General features: G+C 33.6%; 1 protein-coding gene and 1 long non-coding RNA gene across 2 annotated transcripts; one reads left to right on the top strand and one right to left on the bottom strand.

The window, feature by feature from the left end:
* Positions 1–245: 245 nt before the first annotated feature.
* LOC114288245 (loganic acid O-methyltransferase) lies at positions 246–17,032 on the bottom strand. The gene is made up of 3 exons (XM_082870577.1): positions 16,770–17,032; positions 1,185–1,844; positions 246–650 (listed from the first exon to the last, which is right to left on the bottom strand). The coding sequence occupies exons 1-3, from the start codon at positions 16,842–16,844 to the stop codon at positions 312–314; spliced, it is 1,074 nt and encodes a 357-aa protein (XP_082726703.1). The 5' UTR covers positions 16,845–17,032; the 3' UTR covers positions 246–311.
* Positions 17,033–22,638: 5,606 nt separating this feature from the next.
* On the top strand, positions 22,639–24,708 carry LOC114288250 (uncharacterized). Its single transcript, XR_003638163.2, has 2 exons — positions 22,639–23,385; positions 24,425–24,708. It is a non-coding gene; the product is annotated as an uncharacterized LOC114288250 (long non-coding RNA).
* The last annotated feature ends 280 nt before the right edge of the window (positions 24,709–24,988 follow it).

Here is a 24,988-nt window from a genome sequence, read left to right as displayed (position 1 = left end):
TTAAAAAAAAATTCATAACTTAAACACAAAATGTCATAATTTTTTAACTACAAAAATATAACTTTCTTTGAGTATAAAATGTCATAACAAAAATTATAAAATGTCATAACATTAACATCCTTAACTTTAGAATGCACACCATAAATTCATTATTCATAATTTTACCACAAAATATCATAACATACATTACAAATAATCATTACTTTTGTAATAAAAAATCATAACTTTCTTATATGATGTGCATCTTTTCAAAGGGTGCATGTCGTAAATTTCTCCTCCTTATGATGATGTGAAGGCGACATGATCTCAAATCATTTACGCTTCAAAACCAAAAATAGTTGGGCTCCTTCTACACAGCTTGATTCCAACATGGAGGAAATCTCTGCGGATTTATTAAGAGTTCGTTCAAACAATTCATCGACGATCTTACTCCCAAAGTGTTTGGTGAAAATTCCTTCTAAGCCGACTCTATAGTGCGTTAGTATTGCTGGCACGATAGGCGGTCCATCGTTCTGTGGCCTGGTATTGCTTACCTCCATTCTCTCTATGTTGAAACACCCATTTCTTTCTACTAGCTTTGCCATCTCTTTGGGAGAGGTAGCATACAAAGGCAAATTGAAGGAGTCCACTTCATCTTCATTGATCATTCCCTGCCACAAAGATTAACATTAATGTCTTGGCCTTAGAGGTCCACTCTCTTAATCTCATTCGAGTAACGTTAAAGGATAATACTGTATGTACCAATTAGTATATTAATTAATGTACTAATTGATGATGTGGCATAATTTAAGAGGTTTTTGGTATTTGTAATGTGATTAATGAGTGGGGTCAACAATAATCTCATAACTAGTGTTAGTACACTAGTTAGTACATTAATTGATCCATGTAGCACTACCGAACATTAAAATAGGACACAAATTAAAAAAGATATATAGATTCATTATGCATTTCGGTTCAGAAATATTCCTACAAATTTAGTAGAACAAGAAGCAAAGTCGTAATTTATTTATTTATTTTTCCAATTGAGTTCAAAATTAGAGAAACTAAAATTAAGAAGAAAAAAAAAAGTAGAACACATTTTTTGTTCAATTTGTCTTCATTCTCTATATGATCCTAAGTATATGTTCAGACTTCTACTCCAAACGTTAACCTCCTTTATTGAATAATACTTAAGTTTGACTCACCAATTTCACCATATCAAGGAGACTCTGGTTGAAAGCATAAAAAAAGGGACAACTTGGGTCCTGAGAATATTGAACGCCATCAGCGAAACCTGGCATGATCAATATCATCATTCCTCCAACTATAATCTCATCAGCTCTAGCATTGAAAAAGGTATCCATGTCCTTTGCAAATTGAGCTGCATAAACATCAGCGATTTCTTTCGAGGCAATTGTATAATGAATCTTTCCCTTGTTCCAAGTAAGAGAGCCATTGTCCAACAACTCTTCTGGTACCTTAGAGAGCCATTGGAGTGCAAAAGAGGAATACATCAAATGGATAGAGGACTTGGGGAATAACCGGCCGTAGAAAGAGCCTGGCACTCCTGCAGCAAAGTATTGCCTATCAGGAGGCAGAGTAGTGAAAAGGGTGTTGAAATCATTGGAAGCATGATCATTGAAAAACAACTGAAATTCAGGCATCTCAGTTGTGAGATTTTTTGAATGGTATTTCCATTCAATGGCTTCTAGGATATTTTTCATAGCAATGAAAGTGTTTGGCCCAACAGAACAACCCAAATCTGCAATTCGAATGATGTTTGAACTAAAACTAAGGCTTGTTAGGTCAAACTTCTTAGCAATTGCCTCTTTGATCATTTCCTTTACAACATTTACGGCTTCAACCTGCAAAAATTGACCAAATTTATATATATTATTGTTGCCATCATCACTATAAAAAAGGATTCAAAATATTTATTGAAAGGTTTAAGATATAATTTTTATTAAGATATACATATTTAATGAATAATAGATTCAATCACTGGATTTTTTGAGATTTCATCTAATCAATTAGTAATTTGTATGCTTTTTTTGGATATTTTGGATCTAAACATATACGTACATATATATATATATATATATACATTTAATTTATGGATAATATTGTTTTTATAAAATGAATGATTGATTCATTTTTATAAGGCAATTGACAATATTTTTACAAGAATCTTGTGATTAAATATATTTCTCAACTTCTGAAAATTTTATCACAATAATTGATTTGTTTACTATTAGTTAAAAACGTATCTAGTAACTGTCAATATTATGTCAAATTTTCAATGGTGATGGTGTTGGAATTTTTTCTCTGAATGGAGAAATTTGTTGTTCATAAATTTACTCATGTTCATTCATCAAGGATGATTTTTTATTTTTTATTTCATGTGTTTTTCGAGATACCAGAGTTTTTGTTTGTTTTTGCAGCTGTGAAATTTCGAAAACACTATTTTGTTTCATTGAGTGACAGGTCACTAATCAATTTGATAGAATAATTTCTAGCATTTAAGAGTTTCAATAAATTTCTATGAGATAAAAATCAAACAATAAAATCAGAAGAAAACTTTTAACTTCTGAGCAAGAAATAGTTTACTTAATAAATTAAAATTAAAAAATATAAAAAAAAAAAAATCACCTAAAATGCCAAGGGATGTTTTCATAATTTAGATCTTTGACAAATATACGTAATTGATTTGAAGTTTTAAAAATAGTTTTCAAAGTTTTTAGACCATATTTTTTGAGTGAATTTTCTAAACAGTTTAGATCCATTTAATTACATATATTTAAAAGTATGAAATTTATACAATTTTTTTTTAAAAAAAAAAAATCATTAAATACAACAAAATATGAAAATATATTATTTTTTTTGTATTCAATGATTTTTTAAAGGATTTTTGCACAAATATAATACATTTAAAGTGTATCTAGATTAATTGGATCTAAAAACAAAAATGCTTAAAATATTTTTTTTAAAGAAAAATTTACTTATATATAGCGATCCCGGGTTTTTCCCTTTATGTATAGTATTCCAGACTTAGGTTTCATGGTGTTGATTGTTGTTTATATCTTGTTTCCGTCCTTCAATACTTTGTATTTGAGTTATAGGATGTGTTGGGCAGGTTTGTTACAGGTTGGCTGTGATTGGGAGCAAATGGTTGCTGCCCAGAATTTTGGTCCTTTGCTCGAGCGAGACTTTTGTTACTCGAGCGAGCTCTTTGTTTTAGATCCTTCGCTCGAACCAGGGTTTCTTCGCACGAGCGAGAATTGAGTTTTGTGTCTGGTGGCTCGAGCCAGGGTGTCTTCGCTCGAGCGTGCGTCTACGTCTAGGTTTGGACCTGAGAGTTGCATTTCTTGGCTCGAGCGAGTTTTCCTTCGCTCGAGCGAGCGAGGTGTATGTTTTGAGTTTCTTCGCTCAAGCGAGCATTCTGTCGCTCGAGTGTGCTTCTGGGTTACAGACCTGAAGTTTTGAATTGTTGGCTCGAGCGAGACTTTCTTCGCTCGCAGGGTTCTTTGTGTCTGGTCGCTCGAGCGACCAATCCTTCGCTCGAGCGAGCATGTGTTATATCAGTAGACAACAGCGGGATTACACTTCACTTTTTCATCCCTTTTGATTTCAAAACCCTAGAATCGACTCTCCATCTCTCTCTATATACCTTCTCTCTAGGGATTGATCTACTTATAGTGTGTTTCTACCCTAACCTCTTTGTAAGAAAGGTACAGGGGGTTGAGGGCTTCCTTTTAATCTGAAAAATAGTGGATTTGGAGCACTTTGATTTTTCCTCATTTACTCCTTTGAGCTTCTATTTTCGAGGTAGGGATACCCTACTCCATCTTATGAGTTTTGTCTTTAATTTTGGTCATTTTGATTAGTTGGTGATGTTGAGTAATTTTGGAAAAAGTTGGGGTTGTTGTGTAATTTATAAAATAGGGGTTTTCAAATAATAAAACCCATATGTGTGTAAGACATTGAAAAATGGAATTATTGTTGTATTATTGATGAAAATGAACCTTAGAGTTGATATTGTAAATTAGGGAAAAATGCCCTAGTTATGTGATAAATTAGTTTGAATAATTAATTTGTGGGAATATGAAATTGAATTGGAGAATTATAAAGTTAAATGGTGGAGTTGGATAATTTAATCACTCACCAATGAAATTGTTGATATTATATCTGTTGATGCATTTATTATCTATTTAGAAATAACTGTTTTGGGCTATCGGTGGAGGATAGTCTTGATTGTTGTAGACACTGCATGTTGATTAGGGAAAACCGAAACTAATCATATTGAATACGTCATTGAATATGACGGCTGGAATAATACATCAAATATGTGTATTCATTGATCCTTGTATATGATAATTGTTTATATACTTGGAATATGTAGATTGTGTGGGAGGAGATAGGGGATGTACTCCATGGTTTGAGGGAAGATAAGGGATGGACTCTCAAACCTGTTTGGGAGGAGATAGGGGATGGACTCCATTGATACAGCAAATACGTGTATCAGATTGAAGTGTTAATACAGCAAGTATGTGTATTGAATGGAAGTGATAATACAACGAACATGTGTATTATTTGAAGTATTGAAAGTGTTTTAATATGAGTTGCGATCTCATTGAATTGTAAAGTATGGAAATGTTATAACCTGAGATATAATCTCACTGAATGATTGGCCAGGTTCTGAGCCATACTTATGAAATGATTGGGTTAAGTAAGGGAAAGTGGAATGTAACATGGACATGATTGTCATGGGACTGTATGATGATATAAACTGGTTATTAAGTGTTAACCATCTATCAAATGCTATTGTTTTAGTCATTGCTTATATTTGGTTTAGTATATCTCTACTAGGCTGTAGCTCATCCTTTATGGGACATCATTTTCAGGTCCAGGTAATATGCCACCTCCAAGGACATAGCTTGGGAGGTTCTAGGAGTTGAAGACTCTTTGTTATTTTGTTATCTTTTGTTGTATTACATGTACATTCAAGCCAAGGGCTTTATATGATATCAGTTAGTACTCTCTTTTGTGTAACCAAGTGTTGGCTTAGAAAGTTGTAAGCCTTGGGCATTTACTTTTGTTGTCAACATGTAATACATTTGTAAGAAATACTCTGATGAAAGGAATTAAGTTCTATTTACTTATGTCTATGCACGTCTATAATGTGGGTTCCTAAGTATTATTTTGAGGGCGTTACAACTTGGTATCAGAGCGTACCGGGTTCGAATACTTTGGGTATGTGGGAAGTGGTTAGTACCACAATGGGTTTGTCTCGCTTGTTAGAGACGTAGGTATAATGTTATGTGCTTATGTGATAACATGTTTATGTGACTATATGGGTATGGAATGTAGTTTCTAGGATGTTGATTGTATCCTTGGGTTTCTGGGAGTTCTGTTAGAAAAGCACTTGATCAATGATGTTTCTAACTGGAACTCTAGCAACGCCTCGGGACTGTCATTATCCGGAAATGAAATTCATAAGTGCTTATGTGATTATGTGCTTATGTGGAGTGAATTATTGTTGTCCATTGCATTAGGACGCGATTGTTATAGCTTAGGCACATTTGTGAATGTGCTAATGTTCTTCGTTACCTTTATTAGGATGTCAGGACGAGGACATGGTGGAAGGCTAGATAGGCCTGGGAGACGGGAGGTGCCTATATCGGATGAGATTTCGGCACAACAGGAGGGTGTTGGTCAGGCCAATGTGGTCAAGCTAGTAGGTCAGCAGGCCATGGGCGCCTTAGTCCGCGAGATAGCAAGAGCTTTGAGGGAATCCATGGGCATTCTCAAAGCTGAGAATCAAGTTTAGGCCCAGATTGTTGATGCAGGCCTTCCTTTCTGAAGAGGGAGTTTTTCCGATCTAATCCGGATGAGTTTTTGGGGGATCCGAAAAAGCCACTTACGGCTGATGAGTGGTTGGAGCAGATGACGAAGACGTTTGAGATGCTTGGCATCGAAAACGGGGTGTTGAAGGTTACCTTGGCATCTTTCCAGCTAAAGGAGGATGCGGGTCAGTGGTGGAAGTTCATGAGGGGTCATATTGGTGGCACTTGGGAGGCCTTTGTAGATGCTTTCCAGGAGAAGTTTCTGTCTCCCGCTGTCAGGGAGAAGTTAAAAGATCAGTTCTACCAGCTAAAGCAGCTGAGTTCATCAGTGGCCGAGTTTGAGGCCGCATTTACTAGTTTATCCAGGTTTTCACCTGAGCTTGTGGCGTCAGAAGAACGTCGTTGTCTCGAGTTTGAGAGGAAATTGAGGCACTGGCTCAAGATGAGAGTTGGCGGGTCTATGACTCGGGAGTTTGGGCGCCTTGTGGACGCTGCAGCCCATATGGAGATTATGATGCATGAGGAGGATGAGAGGTTGAGGGGTTCCAAGAGGAGTCAGGATGGTCAGGGTGATGGCAGGAGACAGAGGGGTCCTAACCCGCAGCAGTCTCAGGGTGGTTTTGCTAGATCTACCTTTCCAGTGCCGAGTGCAGGTTCTGGAAGAGGCAGTCAAGGAGACATTACTTGTTACAAGTGTGGTCAGCTGGGCCACAAGTCTCCAGCTTGCCCGCAGAGGGGAGGAGGTCAGAGAGCAGCTTCATCTTCAACTCGACCTCAGAGCCAGAGACAGGGCAGAGGCCAACCGCTCTCATGTTATTAGTGTGATCAGGCGGGGCACCTAAAGAGGTTCTGCCCACAGTTGAGTGCGACATCGGGTGCGTCTGGTTCAAGGCAGATGCAGAGTTTTCAGCCAACACAGTCAGTTCAGGCCTCGAGAGCCAATCAGGGAGCTTCGTCGTCCCAGTCTGTGCAGTAGTCTTTTGCTCCTAGGGGTGAGCAGGTAGATTAGAGACCTTCTGGGCGCGTGTATGCTGTTATCGCACAGGATCTTGTACCGGCACCATCCATTGTGAGAGGTACGTTTTTGTTTTGCAACTCAGTTGCCAATGTGTTGATTGATACGGGTGCATCCCATTCCTTTATATCTGGTGCATTTGCGTCTGTTTTGGGGTTATATGTGTTGTATCACCTGTTGGGGGTGAGTTGGTTTTGAAACAGGGATGTCGGGGCTGTGATATAGAGGTCGCCGACTGTCGGCTTCTATTTTCTTTTGTAGTTATGGCTATATCGGGTTTTGATGTGATTTTGGGTATGGACTGGTTATCGTCATACCGGGCTGTTATCGATTGTTACCGCCAGAGGGTCACAGTATGTACCTTGAGCGGGGATTGTTTCCATTTCTTGGGGGGATCAGGTTGGTAGTGTGTTACCACCGGTGTATGATCAGCGAGGGCGGAGTGAGCTCAGTGGTCTTCTCGCTAGCTTCATGAGTGGTGAGTGTGATGAGACCTAGACTGTATTGCCGAGAGTGGTTTGTGAGTATTCAGATATTTTTCCCGAGGACCTTGTTAGCTTACCACCTCATCGAGAGATTGAGTTCTCTATTAATCTAGTGCCCGGCACGGCGCCAATTTCTATGGCACTTTATCGTTTTGCCCAGCCGAGTTGAGTGAGTTAAAGATTCAGCTCCAGGAATTGCTAGATAGGGGCTTTATTCTCCCTAGTGTTTCGCCGTGGGGAGCACCGGCCCTCTTTGCTAAAAAGAAAGATGGGGCTTTGAGACTTTGTATCGATTACCGAAAATTGAATCAGGTTACGGTCAAGAATAAGTACCCTATGCCTCGTATTGATGATTTGTTTGACCAGTTGAAAGGGTCCCGTTGTTTCTCTAAGATAGACTTGAGATTGGGTTACCATCAGTTGAGGGTCAGAGAGGAAGATATTCCGAAGATGGCATTCCGTATGCGGTATGGCCACTATGAGTTTCTGGTGATGCCTTTTGGGCTCACCAATGCACCGGCAGTCTTTATGGACTTGATGAACTGGATATTCCAGGAATTCCTAGATCGTTTTGTGGTCGTTTTCGTGGACGACATTCTGATTTATTCACCTTCTGAGGAAGAGCACGAGGAACACTTGAGAGTGGTGCTAGAGTTACTTAGAGCCCATAGGTTGTATGCCAAATTTGGAAAGTGTGAGTTCTGGCTAGGAGAGGTCAAGTTCTTAGGCCATGTGGTTTCCGGGGAAAGGGTGTCTGTTGATACATCCAAGATTGAGGCAGTGCAGCATTGGGCACAGCCTAAGAGTGTTTTTGAGATCCGCAATTTTCTGGGATTAGCTGGGTATTACCGCCGGTTTGTGAAAGATTTCTCCATGCTAGCTTCGCCGTTGACTAGATTGACACAGAAAGGGGTCAAATTTGTATGGAGTGAGACTTGTGAAAAGTCGTTCCAAGAGTTGAAAGTTAGATTGACCACCGCTCCGATTTTGATTATTCCGGAGAGAGAGTTGGGTTATGCGGTTTATTGTGATGCCTCATGAGAGGGTTTGGGTTGTATGTTGATGCAAGAGGGGAAGGTCGTAGCCTATGGCTCGCGGCAGTTGAAAATACATGAGAGAAATTACCCTACATATAACCTAGAGTTAGCAGTTGTGATTTTTGCCTTGAAGATTTTGAGGCACTACCTTTATGGTGAGAGATTCGAGGTGTTCTCGGATCATAAGAGTCTGAAGTATCTGTTTACACAGAAAGACTTGAACTTGAGGCAGAGGAGGTGGATGGAGTTTATTGAGGATTACGACTTCGAGTTGCATTATCATTCAAGGAAGGCCAATGCTGTGGTCGATGCCCTTAGCAGGAAATCCATTAGTGATGTAGCTTGTATAGCCATCCGGGAATGGGAGATGTTAGGTACACTTGGCGAGTTTGATTTGCTTCTAAGCGAATCTGTTGAGGCTGCGGCCTTGTTTTCTGTTGTTGCACAGCCTACACTTGTGAGTCGAGTGTCAGAGGCACAGAGAGGGGACCTTGAGGTGGAATCCCTCCGAGAGAAGATCTTCAGTAGGAAGGTTGAGAAGGGTTTATCTGTGTATCCCGACCTGAGTGTGAGATACCGAGACCGATTGTTTGTACCAGAGTCTTGCCAAGAGAAGGTATTCTGAGAGTTTCACCATTTACGCCTTGCGGTGCATCCAGGAGGCACTAAGATGTATTGTGATTTGGGTCGCCAGTTTTGGTGGCGGGGTATGAAGAGAGATGTGGCAGTTTTTGTGTCTAGGTGCCTTACTTGTCAGCAAGTGAAGGCCGAGCATCAGAGGCCAGCGGGTTTGTTACAACCCTTGCCTATTGCCGAGTAGAAGTGGGAGCATGTCACTATAGACTTCGTTGTAGGTCTTTCGAGGACTCAGCGGGGTAGTGATGCTATTTGAGTAGTTGTAGACCGGTTGACCAAGTCGGCGCACTTTATCCCTATGCGCGTGAGAGATTCGGTAGATCATCTTGCCGACTTGTATATTCGGGACATAGTGAGGTTTCACGGGGTCCCAGTGTCGATCGACTCAGATAGAGATCTGCGTTTTACTGCTAGGTTGTAGCAAAGTTTGCAGAGTGCCTTGGGCACTAGGTTGACCTTTAGCACGGCTTATCATCCTCAGACTGACGGGCAGTTTGAGCGTACTATTCAGATCCTTGAGGATATGCTTTGTGGTTGTGTCCTTGACTTTAGTGGATCGTGGAAGAGGCACTTGCCCTTGGTGGAGTTTACCTACAATAACAGTTTTCAGTCGAGTATCGATATGGCACCGTTTGAGGCCTTGTATGGTCGACCGTGTAGGTCTCCAGTTTGTTAGGCCGAGGTGGGTGATGCACCTTTGTTGGGCCAGGAGTTGGTTCGGGAAACGACGGAGAAAACTGAACTTATCCGTAGGAGGCTTGTTACAGCCCAGAGTCGCCAAAAGTATTATGCCGACCGTAGGAGGAGGCCTTTGGTATTTGAGGTGGGTGATCATGTCTTCTTGAAAATATCACCTAGGCGAGGTTTGATGAGGTTTGGTAAGAGAGGGAAGTTGTCCCCTCGATTTATTGGCCCTTTTGAGATCCTTGAGAGGATTGGCGAGGTTGCCTATCGTTTAGCTTTGCCACCGCAGTTGTCTGGAGTTCATGATGTGTTTCATGTTAGTATGCTTCGAAAATACGAGCCGGATCCGTTGCATTTATTGGATTGGACCGACTTAGAGGTAGATGAAGATGCCTCGTTTGAGGAGAGACCAGTTCGGGTCTTGGATAGGCGGGATCAAGTTTTGCGAGGCAAGACTATTCCTTTGGTAAAATTTTTATGGAAACATCACGGAGTGGAGGAAGCCACTTGGGAACGTGAGTTGGAGGTCCAAGAGAAATATCCGAATCTATTTGTGGATGTTTGAACTTATGTTGTATTGATGAACCTTAAGAGTATTGAATATGTTTTAAGTTGTAAAACATTGTATGTATTCCGATTTATGGAAGTATTGAAGAACTTGCCTTGAAATGGAAGTTTATTATAGCATTATATATGTTGAATGTGTTGTAGGAATGGAAATATATCATGAACATTGAATATGATATGAGATTGTAAATCTTGTATATTGGAAATTGTTGGATTTGAAGGAAATGCATGTTGATAATGCATGTTGTAATATACATTGTAATATGCCTCTTGAATAGAGATGGAATGACCGGTAATGGGTCAAGTTATAGAATTTTGAATTGCAATGTTATTGAGAATTGAGAAAAACTTATTTTTGAAAACTCATACTTAATTTCGGGGACGAACTTCTTTAAGGAGGGGAGGTTATAGCGATCTCGGGTTTTTCCCTTTATGTACAGTATTCCGGACTTAGGTTCCGTGGTGTTGATTATTGTTTATATCTTGTTTACGTCCTTCAATACTTTGTATTTGAGTTATAGGATGTGTTGGGCAGGTTTGTTACAGGTTGGGTGTGATTGGGAGCAAATGGTTGCTGCCCAGAATTTTGGTCTTTTGCTCGAGCAAGACTTTTATCGCTCGAGCGAGCTCTTTGTTTTAGATCCTTTGCTGGAACCAAGGTTTCTTCGCTCGTGCGAGAGTTGAGTTTTGTGTCTGGTGGCTCGAGCCAGGGTGTCTTCGCTCGAGCGTGCGTCTGCGTCTGGGTTTGGACCTGAGAGTTGCATTTCTTGGCTCGAGCGAGCTTTTCTTCGCTCGAGCAAGTGAGATGTATGTTTTGAGTTTCTTCGCTCGAGCAAGCATTCTGTCACTCGAGCGTGCTTCTGGGTTACAGACCTAAAGCTTTGAATTGTTGGCTCGAGCGAGACTTTCTTCGCTCGAGCGAGGGTTCTTTGTGTCTGGTCGCTCAAGCGACCAATCCTTCGCTCGAGCGAGCCTGTGTTATATCAGTAGACAGCAGCGGGATTACACTTCACTTTTTCATCCTTTTTTATTTCAAAACCCTAGAACTGACTCTCCCTCTCTCTCTATATACCTTCTCTCTAGGGATTGATCTACTTATAGTGTGTTTCTACCCTAACCTCTTTGTAAGAAAGGTATAGGGTGTTGAGGGCTTCCTTTTAATCTAAAAAATAGTGGATTTGGAGCACTTTGGTTTTTCCTCATTTACTCCTTTGAGTTTCTATTTTCGAGGTAGGGATACCCTACTCCATCTTATGAGTTTTGTCTTTAATTTTGGTCATTTTGATTAGTTGGTGATGCTGGGTAATTTTGGAAAAAGTTGGGGTTGTTGTGTAATTTATAAAAGAGGGGTTTTCAAATAATAAAACCCATATGTGTGTAAGACATTGAGAAATGGAATTATTGTTGTATTATTGATGAAAATGAACCTTAGGGTTGATACTGTAAATTAGGAAAAAATGCCCTAGTTATGTGATAAATTAATTTGAATAATTAATTTGTGGGAATATGGAATTGAATTGGAGAATTATAAAGTTGAATGGTGGAGTTGGATAATTTAATCACTCACCAATGAAATTGTTGATACTATATCTGTTGATGCATTTATTATCTGTTTAGAAATAACTGTTTTGGGCTATCGGTGGAGGATAGTCTTGATTGTTGTAGACACTACATGTTGATTAGGAAAAACCGAAACTAATCATATTGAATACGTCATTAAATATGACGGTTGGAATAATTCATCAAATATGTGTATTGATTGATCCTTGTATATGATAATTGTTTATATACTTGGAATATGTATATTGTGTGGGAGGAGATATGAGATGTACTCCATGGTTTGAGGGAAGATAGGGGATGGACTCTCAAACCTGTTTGGGAGGAGATAAGGGATGGACTCCATTGATACAGCAAATACGTGTATCAGATTGAAGTGTTAATACAGCAAGTATGTGTATTGAATGGAAGTGATAATACAACGAATATGTGTATTATTTGAAGTATTGGAAGTGTTTTAATATGAGTTGCAATCTCATTTGAATTGTAAAGTATGGAAATGTTATAACTTGAGATATAATCTCACTGAATGATTGGCCAGGTTCTGAGCCATGCTTATGAAATGATTGGATTAAGTAAGGGAAAGTGGAACGTAACATGGACATGATTGTCATGGGACTGTATGATGATATAAACTGGTTATTAAGTGTTAACCATCTATCAAATGCTATTGTTTTAGTCATTACTTATATTTGGTTTAATATGTCTCTACTGGGCTGTGGCTCACCATTTATGGGACATCATTTTCAGGTCCAGGTGATATGCCACCTCCAAGGACATAGCTTGGGAGGTTCTAGGAGTTGAAGACTCTTTGTTATTTTGTTATTTTTTGTTGTATTACATGTACATTCAAGCCAAGGGTTTTATATGATATGAGTTAGTACTCTCTTTTGTGTAACCAAGTGTTGGCTTGGAAAGTTGTAAGTCTTGGGCATTTACTTTTGTTGTCTACATGTAATACATTTGTAAGAAATACTCTGATAAATGAAATTAAGTTCTGTTTACTTATGTCTAGGCACGTCTATAATGTGGGTTCCTAAGTATTATTTTGAGGGCGTTACATTATAAATCCCATATGGGGAAATGTTGATCCATTTAGTCGTAAGAGTATTCTTATGAACCAATTAGTTATTTTTATTTTGGAAAGTTATATTTATTTGATTTGGTGTCATTTGACTTTAAGCGAATATCTTTTTATGATTCATTTTTCTATTTTTCTAATTTATTTTTTGGATGGGAATGGAAAGGTATGGTGTGAAAGATTTTTTTTGAAAGAATTATTGGTTGAAGTATTGGCTGCCAAGCGTGGAAATCTACATTTTGTAGTGTGATTTTTTGGTGTTACATTACAGTGTTATATTAGAGTGTTGCATTTAGAAAAAGTACATTAGAAAGTTTTTGTGTGTTACATTGATTAGAGTGTTATATTTGAAAAAAATACATTAAAGAGTTTTTCTAGAATGTTACGTTGTTACGTTTGGAAAAAAATACATTAACAAATTTTTTAATGTATTACATTAAAGTGTTACGTTTGCGAAAATTACACTAAGGAGTTTTTTATATTACATTTAGAAAAAATACACTAAGAATTTTTTTAAAATGTTATGTTATTACGTTTAAGAAAAATATATTAAAGAGTTTTTTAGTGTTACATTGATTGAGGTGTTATATTTAGAAAAAGTGCACTAAAGAGCTTTTAGTGTGTTATATTGAAATGTTATGTTTGAGGAAAAAGTTTTTGTGTGCTATATTGATTGGAGTATTATGTTTAGAAAAAGTATACCAAAATTTTTTTTAGTGTGTTACATTGAAGTGTTATGGTTTTAGAGTGTTACATTGGAGTATTATATTTAGAAAAAGTACATTAGAGGGTTTTTTTTTTGAAGTGTTACGTTTAGTAATTTTAACATTATGAGAAAACTCACATTTTGGCAATTTATGTAATTCATACTAGAATGAGATATTTGAATTCATAGGAAAAAAAGAGGACTAAACAGTTCATAAGATTACTATTTGAAATTTATTGGTGCTTTATACTTTTTTTAAATCAACAAAAATAAAAAAAAATTACGCATTGAAAACTCAAAACCCAAAATTTTGATTTTTTAAAAACAGTTTTATGAGTTTTCAATCTATATATATATATATATACATATATTTTGCTATTATTATTTTTTTAACATTTTAATAAGTTTTGTTTACATTTTACACCCACTTAATTTAGATACACATAAGAAATACAAATTTTGTGCAAATTGTTTTTTTTTTTTTAAATCATTGAATACAATAAAATATGAAAAGGTATTGAATTTTTGTATTTTTTGTATTTAATGAATTTTAAAAAAAAAATACACAATTATTTTTAAGTGTATCTAAGTGGATGTAAAAAATAAAAATAAAAAGTTAGCTTAAAATATTTTTAAAAATCAATAAAAAAAATATATGAATTGAAAAATTAAAAATTATATTTAAAAAATCAAAACCAAACAGAGCAATCTTTCAAAACTGTTTTATATATATAGGAATATCCATAAATAATTTTCTGATATTTTAAGCTAGTTAGGTTTTTTTTTTTTTTTTTTTTTGGTCAATGTTCAGATCTTTTTCTTTGGGTGAATTATAGACATAGTCCATCAAGTTTGACAGATATTTCATTTTTATTCCTATAATTATAATTGGGTCAATTAAGTCCTTCAAGTTTCAATTTCAAATCAATTTAATCTCTAAGCCAAAAATATAAATAACTTATTAGCCCAAAAGATTGATTAATTACTAAAAAGCCCTATCTATTTAATAGTCAATGTATCAAACCTTAAAATGTTAGGTTAAGTTCGTTTCAATCATGCTTTTAGTAGTTTCAATTTCAAATCAATTTAATCCCTAAGCTAAAAATATAAATAACTCATTAGCCCAAAAGATTGATTAATTACTAAAATGCCCTATCTATTTAATAGTCAATGTATCAAACCTTAAAATGTTAGGTTAAGTTCGCTTCAATCTTGCTTTTAGTTGCATAAATAAGAGCTGAAATAAATAGTAGTTTAACATATATTTCTGGATTAGAAATTTAACTGAATAGATTAAATTTTGTTTTATCTATTGTATGTTGGACAGTCCATAGTAACTTATAGCAAGAGAATTGCTAGCATTAAGGTGTAAATAACTTTTAAAAAGGCAGTGGCTTTGGTTCAGTCTAAGATCGGACTGGACCGTGCTGTTGGGCCCGTGGAGGCCCACCACAGGTCCCGTTTTGATAATCCGAACCGTTGAATGTGTAGAATTCATCGAGTACTATATGCCTGTAAAAAATCACGTTGATCGGATATCGATAACTATGTGAACAAAACAGTTTTTTATCAACCGTTAATTGTTTAACCGTCTATTTTTTTTTTTTATACAAAATTGATTTGATCACATAGATATTGATATCCGATCAGCGTGATTTTTTACAAGCATGTATTACTCGACGAGTTTTATACATTGAGCGGTTCGGATTATCAAAACAGGTCTAAAAAATAGATCCCATGGACCGAACTGGACGGGTCCAGTCTTGATCTCAACTTGAGACAAGCTGGACCTATAAAAAAGGGGTAAAATTCCAAAAAAGAGTTTTACGAGATTTATTAATAAATTAGTCTGCATTTAGAGGTATAGTGGACCTCAAACTAAACAATTTAAAAATATAATAATAAACAAGATTATTGTTAAAATTATAAATCAATAATTGTAATTGCAAATTTCGATAACAAAAAAAAATTATAATACAGCAAAACTTAAGGGGCAAGAGTATAATAAACAAAATCTTAAAAATGTTGTAAGGATCAAATTAGAACAAATCAAAAAGTTCAAGAACCAAATTGATGAAATTCAAGGACAAACACTAAACTAAAACTTTGAAGAAATTAGGACCATTGATGTAATTAGCCATAATAAGGGTACTTACGTGTAGGTCTTAATAAGTGGACTTATTGTTTAATAGGTCCTATGGAAATAATTTGTCATAAAAAAAAAAAAGTCACTAATTGTAAGTTTTAGCGACAACTTATAAAAATCATGATAAAAAAAATCATTAATTGTCAATTCTTAGTGACATATATAAAAAATTGTCACCAAAAAAAATAATTTTTAGCGACAATTTCACCAAGACTTATTTTCAATAGGACTTAATGAGAATTATGATGTGTTTTGGAAAGTTGGTAAAAAGCTAACTTTTTTACTTTTTGGTGGCTTTTTGGGCTAAAAAAGCTGAATTTTTTAGCTTGTTGCCAAAATGAGTCTAGGCCTCGTTTGGCAAATGACTATTTTAGCTAAAAAGTCAAAAATTCACTAAAAAAAATCAAAAACCCAACAACTCATACTAAAAAGTCAAAGATTTCATTTTCTCTCTACTTTTTGTAGATCTTTTTATAAAAATTCAAAAAGTCATCCCAAACATACTAATTTTTTTTATATCACATTTTAGTCCAAAAATTAAAAAATTACTAAAAAATCCCGTTCCCAAACGAGGCGGTCCCAACTATTAAAAAATAGTTTACCCTTTTCTTTTTCTAATATTAGTTGACTATAATGAAATTTGGAGATCACTTCTCATCATAATTGGAGGAACTCCTACAAGAAAGTTTAGTATTTTATGAAGTCATATGTCATTTTAATCGGTGTTACAGGTTTTGGTTGAGATTCATACAGATGTTTGTTCTCACACAAATAATTCATTAATATGAATCTAATTGGATAAATCTTCATGAAAAATTTTACATATATCAATTTTTATCAAAAACACAAGGCCTCTCCCAAACTCAAACCATTAACAGGGAAGCTAAATAAACAGAACATGATATATATATATACATATTAAGAGAATCTTGTAATGAAATTTATTTCTTTACATATTTAGTTGGGTGAAAATTTTCACAACAATGATTTGATTATTATTATTTAACCAAAGAGATATATACAAAATAAGTACCTGATATCGAGAATTTTTGGAATAGCTGTTGGCGCCATCTCCACCATTCATTGGAAACTCAACGTCGCCACTCATCTTTCTCTCTCTTTCTCAGTTTAGGTTTGTTGGGTTGCGAGTCTTTGCTTTATAGACAATTTGTTATTATATTTAGGGTAAATTACATTTTATACCCTTACATTTTGTACCAAATTTTACTTTAATCTCTGTATTTCTAGTGAAATTTCACTTTGATTCGTGCACATGAAATCGTGACAATCAACTGCATTTTTAGTCAAGTCTCAATGTCCCATATAAGTCTTTAATAAAAGTTAGTAATGTGATAGATATATGACTACAAAATGAGAGTAAAAGAAAAAAATTACCCAATTTTTTCGTCTATACGCATTTTGTCCGAAAATTTATATCAAATTTTGGCTGTATTCGGTGTAAAAAAACACAGATTGTGAACGATTAAGAAGGTGAATTAGGATTTTTTGCAAATATTGAAATCTTGAAACTCTATTTTTCACAGTAATAAAGTCTTTTTATCTATTCCTCCATTTATATCAATTTCTCTACCAATTTTTTTTATTTTTTTTATTTCAAAAGTTTTATTTTCTTACCTTTTAGTCCCAATTTTCAGCATATGTATATATATATGTATATTGTATTATATAACTCATATTTTTATCATGTGGGATAAAGTGTGTATTGGTGGGAAATGATAATGATTTTCCTCTTTTACCATCATTTTATAGTCATATGTTCGTCACATAACTGGATTCTCTTAAAGACTTTAACAATGGAGTAATAATAGAAGAGGAAAATTGACACTTTTGACCAGAAGTGCATGGGGTTGACTCTCATGATTTTATGTGTAAGGACTAAAGTGAGATTTGACCAGAAGTGCAAGGATTAACTATCACGATTTCATATGTAGGAACTAAAGCGAGATTTGGTGTAAAGTGTAATTTACCCATATATTTAGCAGTAATGTTACAGACTCAGACATAATAATTCAAATGTTATCCAGAATTTCACGTCAATGACTTAATTCATTTCATATGTGATCCCACACTATACTGCTTCAATCTTCACCCTACATCACTCTACTCAAAAAAATCTATGTAAATATGTTATGGTTCATAGCATTTTTGATATATTTGTACATAAGGTGTTGGGTATCATATGCCTAGTTATAATATTTGTGATATTTATTTAATAGTAATTTACTGTGATATTGGTTATGACTTATTGTTCTATTAATTATGATCTCATGTGATTTTTATTGATTATGATAAAAAATATTTTTAGTTACTAAAAAAGTATTTAGTTATGACTATTGGTTATAACTTGATCATGAAATGTTAGTTACGATTTATTGTGATTGTTATTTTAATTGTGTTGAAAAAAAATTCATTATATATTAAGTGATGTTTAATTATGATATATATATATATATATATATATATATATTTTGTCATGACTAAAAAGGTTATGATCTATTTTTTTATAACTAAAAATAATTTAATTATTAAAAAAAATGTGTATTGCAAGTTTTTTTCCTTTCCTTTTATTTATGTTTTCTTTAACAAACGTGTATTGTAAGGTTGGACGACACTTGCAATAATGATGTGTAGGAACACAAGCACCACAAAAATTTGTGAGGTTGGACTTTCAAATCTTTGCTTATTTTTCTTTATGCTGTGCAAGCATAAACTTTAATCTTTAAGTTTAGGAAAGACAGTCTTATTACTTGAGCAACATATTTATTGTAATATTAATTTTTTTATTATTAAATTTTATTTTTATTTGTTTAAACTGTATATATATTGTATGTATTACTCGTTAGTATATGTTAACTTCAGGTTGAAATAATAAAAAAAAAGGGGGAGGGGGGGGTAAATTATGCAAATAATTTTCGTAATTTATACGATGTGTCAATTTGATTCATGTTGTGTTAATTTACTCGATTTTGTCTTTAATTTAACGAATTGTGTCATATTAGTTTAATAAATAACGATCGTTAGGTTTAATAGATGTAAACTCAAATGATGTGTCAATTTTGTCCCTATAGTTTATACGTTGTGTCAATTTAGTCCGTATTGTTTTAATTTACTCGATTTTGACATGAACCAAACTTTTACATCATGTAAACTATAGGAACTAAATTGACACATTATTTGATACCAAATCTAACATCTATTATTTTTTGGATTAATATGATACAATTTGTTAAATTAAGGGATAAAATCAAACACATTAAAATAATAGAGATCAAATTAACGCATTATATAAAGTAAAGAGACTATTTACATAATTTATCCTCAAAAAAATTGAAAAAGAAAAACTAATGTCATTACGTGTCTGTATGACCACCACTTATGTTACAATAGAGACGTGTACGTACACTACTAAAAATATATTTAGGAGTCTAGGTATAAGTCCTAATAGGTGAATTTAGATCCCGTTTGTCATTTATATATTTTAGCTAAAAAATTAAAAAGTCACTATAAATTATCACATCACTCTCTCTATTTTTTTGTATATTTTTTCACAAAAAACTAAAAAAATACTAAAGTAGCTTGTTTTCCAAATGAGGCCGTATTGTCTAATAGGTCATGTGATAATTAATGTCTTTTTCATCCAACAGTATTAAAAAATGTCACTAATTGTTAATTTTCCGCAACAGTTTGAAAATTTTATCACTAGAACTTCAATTTTAGTGATAGTTTAAAAAATCATCACAAAAAAAAGTCACTATTTTTAACTTTTAATGACAGTTTAAAAAAATCGTCATAGAAAAACGTCACAATTATAAGTTTTAGCGACAATTTACAAAAATTGTGACCAAAAAAATCCAACTATGCTGCAGACCCCCAGTGGGGGTCGCACCCCCAGTGAGATGGCGAACCCCCACTAGCTGAAACTCAAAAAAAAAAAAAAAATAAAACAGTTTTTTTTTTTGTCCAATCACGGCGCGCCACCTCACTGGGGATCGACCCCTAGTGGGGGTCCGAAGCATTTTTCAAAAAAATCACTAATTGTCAATTTTTAGCAACATATGTAAAAAAATCGTCACAAAATTATTTTTAATGACGATTTTACTAAGATTAACTTTCAATAGGACTTAATGAGAATTGATTTAACTATTAGAACCTATTGATAATTTACCTAAAATATTAATGTCAAATTAAAAAAAAAAGGGAAAAAAATTAATTTCAAATTTAAATTTAAGAGAATTCTAGAGCATACATCTCTTAAAATCAGGTGTATCTCTATAACATATATAAAAAGAATGAAAGCGATCGAATCTAATGCAAAACTTCAAAACAGTTACGTGTCTAAAGTCCAAGCGTACAAAATTGCCATCTGTTTTGTGTTTTATTACTCTTCACTCCATTATGTTGGTTGCTCATCATGACTTTTGAATAATTTGTTTTTGCTAGTGGAAGAGAGCTGACGAAACTCATAACAGGGGTGAAATCAGGATTAATTTATTAGTTACGGTTCTAAAAAAATTAAAAATAAACTAACCTATTAAAATTATGAAATCAATCTTAATCAAACTATTTAAATACCGTCTGGTTTAATTTGAAATTACAATTTCACATAAACCATTTATCAATCTTAATTTATAAGAAAAATTATGTAACATTTTCAAAAAAAATGTAGCTTATCATAAATTTTAAAAATGATAATAACATGTCCATTAAACAAACTACACTCAATATGTCAATTTTATTGAGTATTTTATTAATAAAAGAGGTATATGCCATTTTTTAAAAAATTAAATGTTATATATATTTTAAAAAATAAAAAAAATTATTAGATTAATTTATTTTTCTATTAAAATAATTTTTTCACAATATTTATAGAAAAACTTATGTTCAGTTATTAATGCACTCAAATCAACTTAGTATTTTTTATACACATACTTTCATTTCATTAATAAATTTTTTAATTCTATCATTGGTGACGTGTAGAAGGCCAACTAACATTTATAAAAGTAATATTAAGTTGGGTCTCACATTCCAATTATTAAAAATGTCCTTTCTGCAGGGTAGGTGCTGTCACAGCACAGCGGCACCGTTTTGTATATTATATTAAAACAAAAAAACAAAAACACATTAAACACGCCAGGTCTTGAGTTGACTTTCAGGAAAATAAGGGAGAAGCTATACACAAAACAAAAAATAAAAAATAATAATTGAAACACCCCACCGTTTTCTGTAGAGTTCAATTGTAGTGAATGGATTTAGGTGAAATAAAATAGAAGTAAAATTCACATTTGCTATAAGGAATAATAGGTTTAATTAGTTGGAAAAAAAAGTAAAAAATTGTATAGAAATTGAATTTTATAATATTTTTATTTGTCTCAAAATCATTTTTTTTGTAAAACTAAATTTTGGGGTAAATTGCACTGATAGTTCTTATATTTTATTTTTGTGTCATTTTGGTTTATGTAATTTTAATTGATTCTATATTTTTGGTTTTGTCCCAATTTGATTCAATTCATTATAATTGTTAATTTTTTTAATAAAAAAAACGCATATAAGCGACATGTATCACGTAAGGACAAATTTATAAACTTTATTAATTTACGGAGTTAATATCAACTAACTTAGTAACTTTTTTGCATCCAAAATCCTAACGTCATTATCAATTAGACCAAATTGACATAAAAATTTAAAAATTTAAGAATCAAAATTGAGTCAATTGGAAGTACAAGGACCACTATGATACAAGGGACAAAATTTAAAAACTACCGATGTAATTTACTCTAAATTTTAAAAGAAAACCAATGTTGAAACATAAGCCACTTGAAATAAATGGTACGTCAATTACACAACCTGTAACAATCATTTAATATAAAAAATACATGTAACTACCACACACACACACACATATATATATATATATATATATAAGTGTAACAACTAAATTAAATCAAAATAAAAAAAATAAAGTTGAATTGAAACGGTGAACTAGCCAACAAATTAATGTTGAATATCATTTTAAATCTAATCCTTCCCATACCAAATTATTCAAAATTCAAATTCCAAAATCATTAAAATAAGTAAAAAATAATATGATTGAGCCCAATATTTTTGAAGAGTAAAAAACTTACACTAATGATAAGCAATAGTTACATATTAATCAAATATCATCTCTTTCAATTTTGTAAGGATGGTTGTGAATTGCTAAATTAATTAAAAAATTTATTCTTGTCGAAACTTGACGAAGCCTCATAAGAGTTTGCACGGTTGAATTAACTGAATTTTCTTGGAAAAAAAATATAAGAAAATGTATTAGAATAAAATTTATTGATTATTTTTTTAAATTTAAGTATATTAAATATTGAGAAATTGATGCACTACATCATAAATTTCAATTATTTATTTATATTTTGTTTATAGCTACTCCTTACTTTTTTTAAGTCAACCTAATCTGAAAAATTGGTGCACGACATCATCTTTATTTATTTATATTTTGTTTATAACTACTCCTTATTTTTTTAAGGTAAACCTAAAAGTATCGTTCACCTAACGTAAGAGCGCGGCATACGGCACTACATCATCTTTATTTATTTATATTTTGTTTATAGCTACTTGATTTGTTTAAGGTAAACCTAAAAGCATCGTTCACCTAACGTAAGACCGCGGCATACAGCGTGCATGTGTTTCAATTTTATCTTTATTTATTTATTTATTTATTTTTATATATAATAAACAAAACGGTGCCGTTGTATTGTATTGTTATAGCACTATGTTGTGATAGCATCTACCCGCATCCAAATGATATAGCAAGAATTAGACATTTTATCATTAGATGTGTAATAAATTAAAAGTTAATACTTATTACATCACATCATTGTAGGTTAAAGTTTGGACGAGAATGTTTGTTTTCGATTTCCACTTTCATATAGTGTTCACTATTAAGATGGTCTTGTTCGGGTGAGCAAAAGATTCTATAGTGTTAGCTCCATTCCTAATGACCATGAAGTCGAAGAAGACCCTTAGGCTTCATTTGGAATGTAAGTTAACTTTTTGACTTTTTGACTATCACTACAAAAAAATTAAGGTTTTAAAGACTAAAATTTAGGGACAAAATTTGTAGCGATCTCGGTTTCGACCTTTCTTTCATGTTTTGCCACTTCGACTAGGCAGGTAGGGGATCGAGCTGCCCGGTCAGCTCGGGAGTACATGATGCAGCGCCCCCGAAGCAAAAATACAAAATGCATTCGAAATTGCTTGAGCCGCACACGCGAAAAACAGGAGAGGGCTTATTTGGCTACTGCAATAAATGCAGGTGCGGGAGTGCAAGTGCAGGAGAAGCGCCGCACGTGCGGTGGTAGGTGAGTTCGAAATTTTAGTCTTTTCTTCTCTTTAGGCTGAGTGTATCTCACTCTTGTTAGGTCTCTCTCTCTCTAAAAACCCTTTCTTCTCCCTTCTCTCTACATTTCCCTACGCCAAATTGGATCAAAACCTTGATTTCTCAAGATCCTTTAGAGTTCTGCCATAGTTTCTTCATCAGAGTTGGTTAACTTCTCGAGAGCTTTGTTGTGTGCGGTGAAAATCGAGTTTCGACACTGTTGATTTAGGGGTTTCATCTCATTTCTTCTTCAAAACTTGAGGTAAGGATTTTCTTAGAGTTATATATATGTTTTTGCAAGATCTATATGATTTTTGAAATCATCTTTCGGTAGCTTTGAAAATTGATTGTTGATTCAAGAAGTTGAGCGCTTTTGAAAGTGGGTTGTCTCTTGTTCTTTTTAAATGATCTTATGGGTTTTGATCTTCGTTGATTGAAGAAAATATAATTTTGGAAAGTTTTCTTTTAAAAGATTTAAGTTGTATAGTTTTGGTGAGAAAACCTATAATTTGAGGATTTTTTTTAAGAAACTGAAAATCCATGAATGATATTGTTATATTTATTTTGTGTATCAAAATAAATGGATGTTTGAAAATTTTCTTATTTATATTTATATAAATGATGAATTTCAGGGAATATGAGAATTGTTGTTCATTTTGGAAATTATTATTCAAAATGTTGAAATAGTCTTGAAATGACTAATTTTTTAGGACACTTGAGAAGAGGGAATTGTGTTATTCCTTGGATGATAAATTGGAATAAAAGTATTTATATTCATTTTGTGTTATTGGCATATCAATTCATTTGATTACATTAAATTTCGAAAGTTGATTTGGAAACATACATTGAGAAAAGAATGTTAAGAAACAAGTTTCCATGAATTGGTTTTGGGATAAATATGGTGGTAAGTCTTGACAGGGGGTGTAAATGAAATTGAATAGGTATTGAGCCTTCTAATTAATACTGGTAAAAATGACAGATTATAGGTGTCGAGCCTTCTAATCAATGCTGGTAAAAATAACAAATTGGTAGTACTTGTATAGTCTATTTGTAGACTCTAACCTAGGAATTACTAGAGTCGTATTTACCACTCTTGAAATGAGTTGTTAAGTTTTGAAAAATTAAAATTGCATGACATTATTGAGCATGAGGATTTTCAAAGATGAAGACGTGATTTTCTTTCAAAAGAGCATAGCATAGCATAGCATGTGCATTTCATTTCTTGAGAATTGTATAAAATGTATATACTTTGTTAAGATTTCTAATTGGGCTTTATGCTCACCCACGGAATTTTTGTGCAGGAAAAGATGTGGTGATACCGCCTAACTAAAAGCGAGGAAATGTGTGTTGAGAGTACGAAACTCTCATTTTACTGTGACTCTGTGTGTAAGCCAATGACTGTATGTGTGTGGATTTGAATAACCGATTTGTGTAATCAGGCTCAAGCCTTGGAAACTTGTAAACCCTTGGGGATATTTATTTATTTATTTACTTGTTGTTAGATTAATGTATTGTTACATGAAGAACTATTATATCATGTAATGTAAATTTGGAGATTTATATTTGATTTTTCTTGAAAGAGTCATGATTGTTGTATTATCATTTGCGTTAGAAATTTGGGACGTTACAAAATTATTTTTTAGATACCAAATATTTTTGCTGCGAAAAGTATCGTTATTATATTTTTAACAACGAAAATTGGACATTAGTGATGAATTAGTATCTATTTAGGACCAAATTTTTTTGTCTCAAAAAATAAACTATTTTGAGACCAGATTATTTTGTCCCTAAAAGTTTATTTATTCATGACATTTTCAAAATTTTGTCGCTAAAAGCCTTAGTTTTGATTTTTCGGGACGACCTTT

The sequence above is a fragment of the Camellia sinensis genome, chromosome 5 (assembly GCF_055761805.1).
Source record: "Camellia sinensis isolate YWXY chromosome 5, ASM5576180v1, whole genome shotgun sequence".
Lineage (NCBI taxonomy): Eukaryota > Viridiplantae > Streptophyta > Magnoliopsida > Ericales > Theaceae > Camellia > Camellia sinensis.
This window is presented reverse-complemented; position numbering and strand designations above follow the sequence as displayed.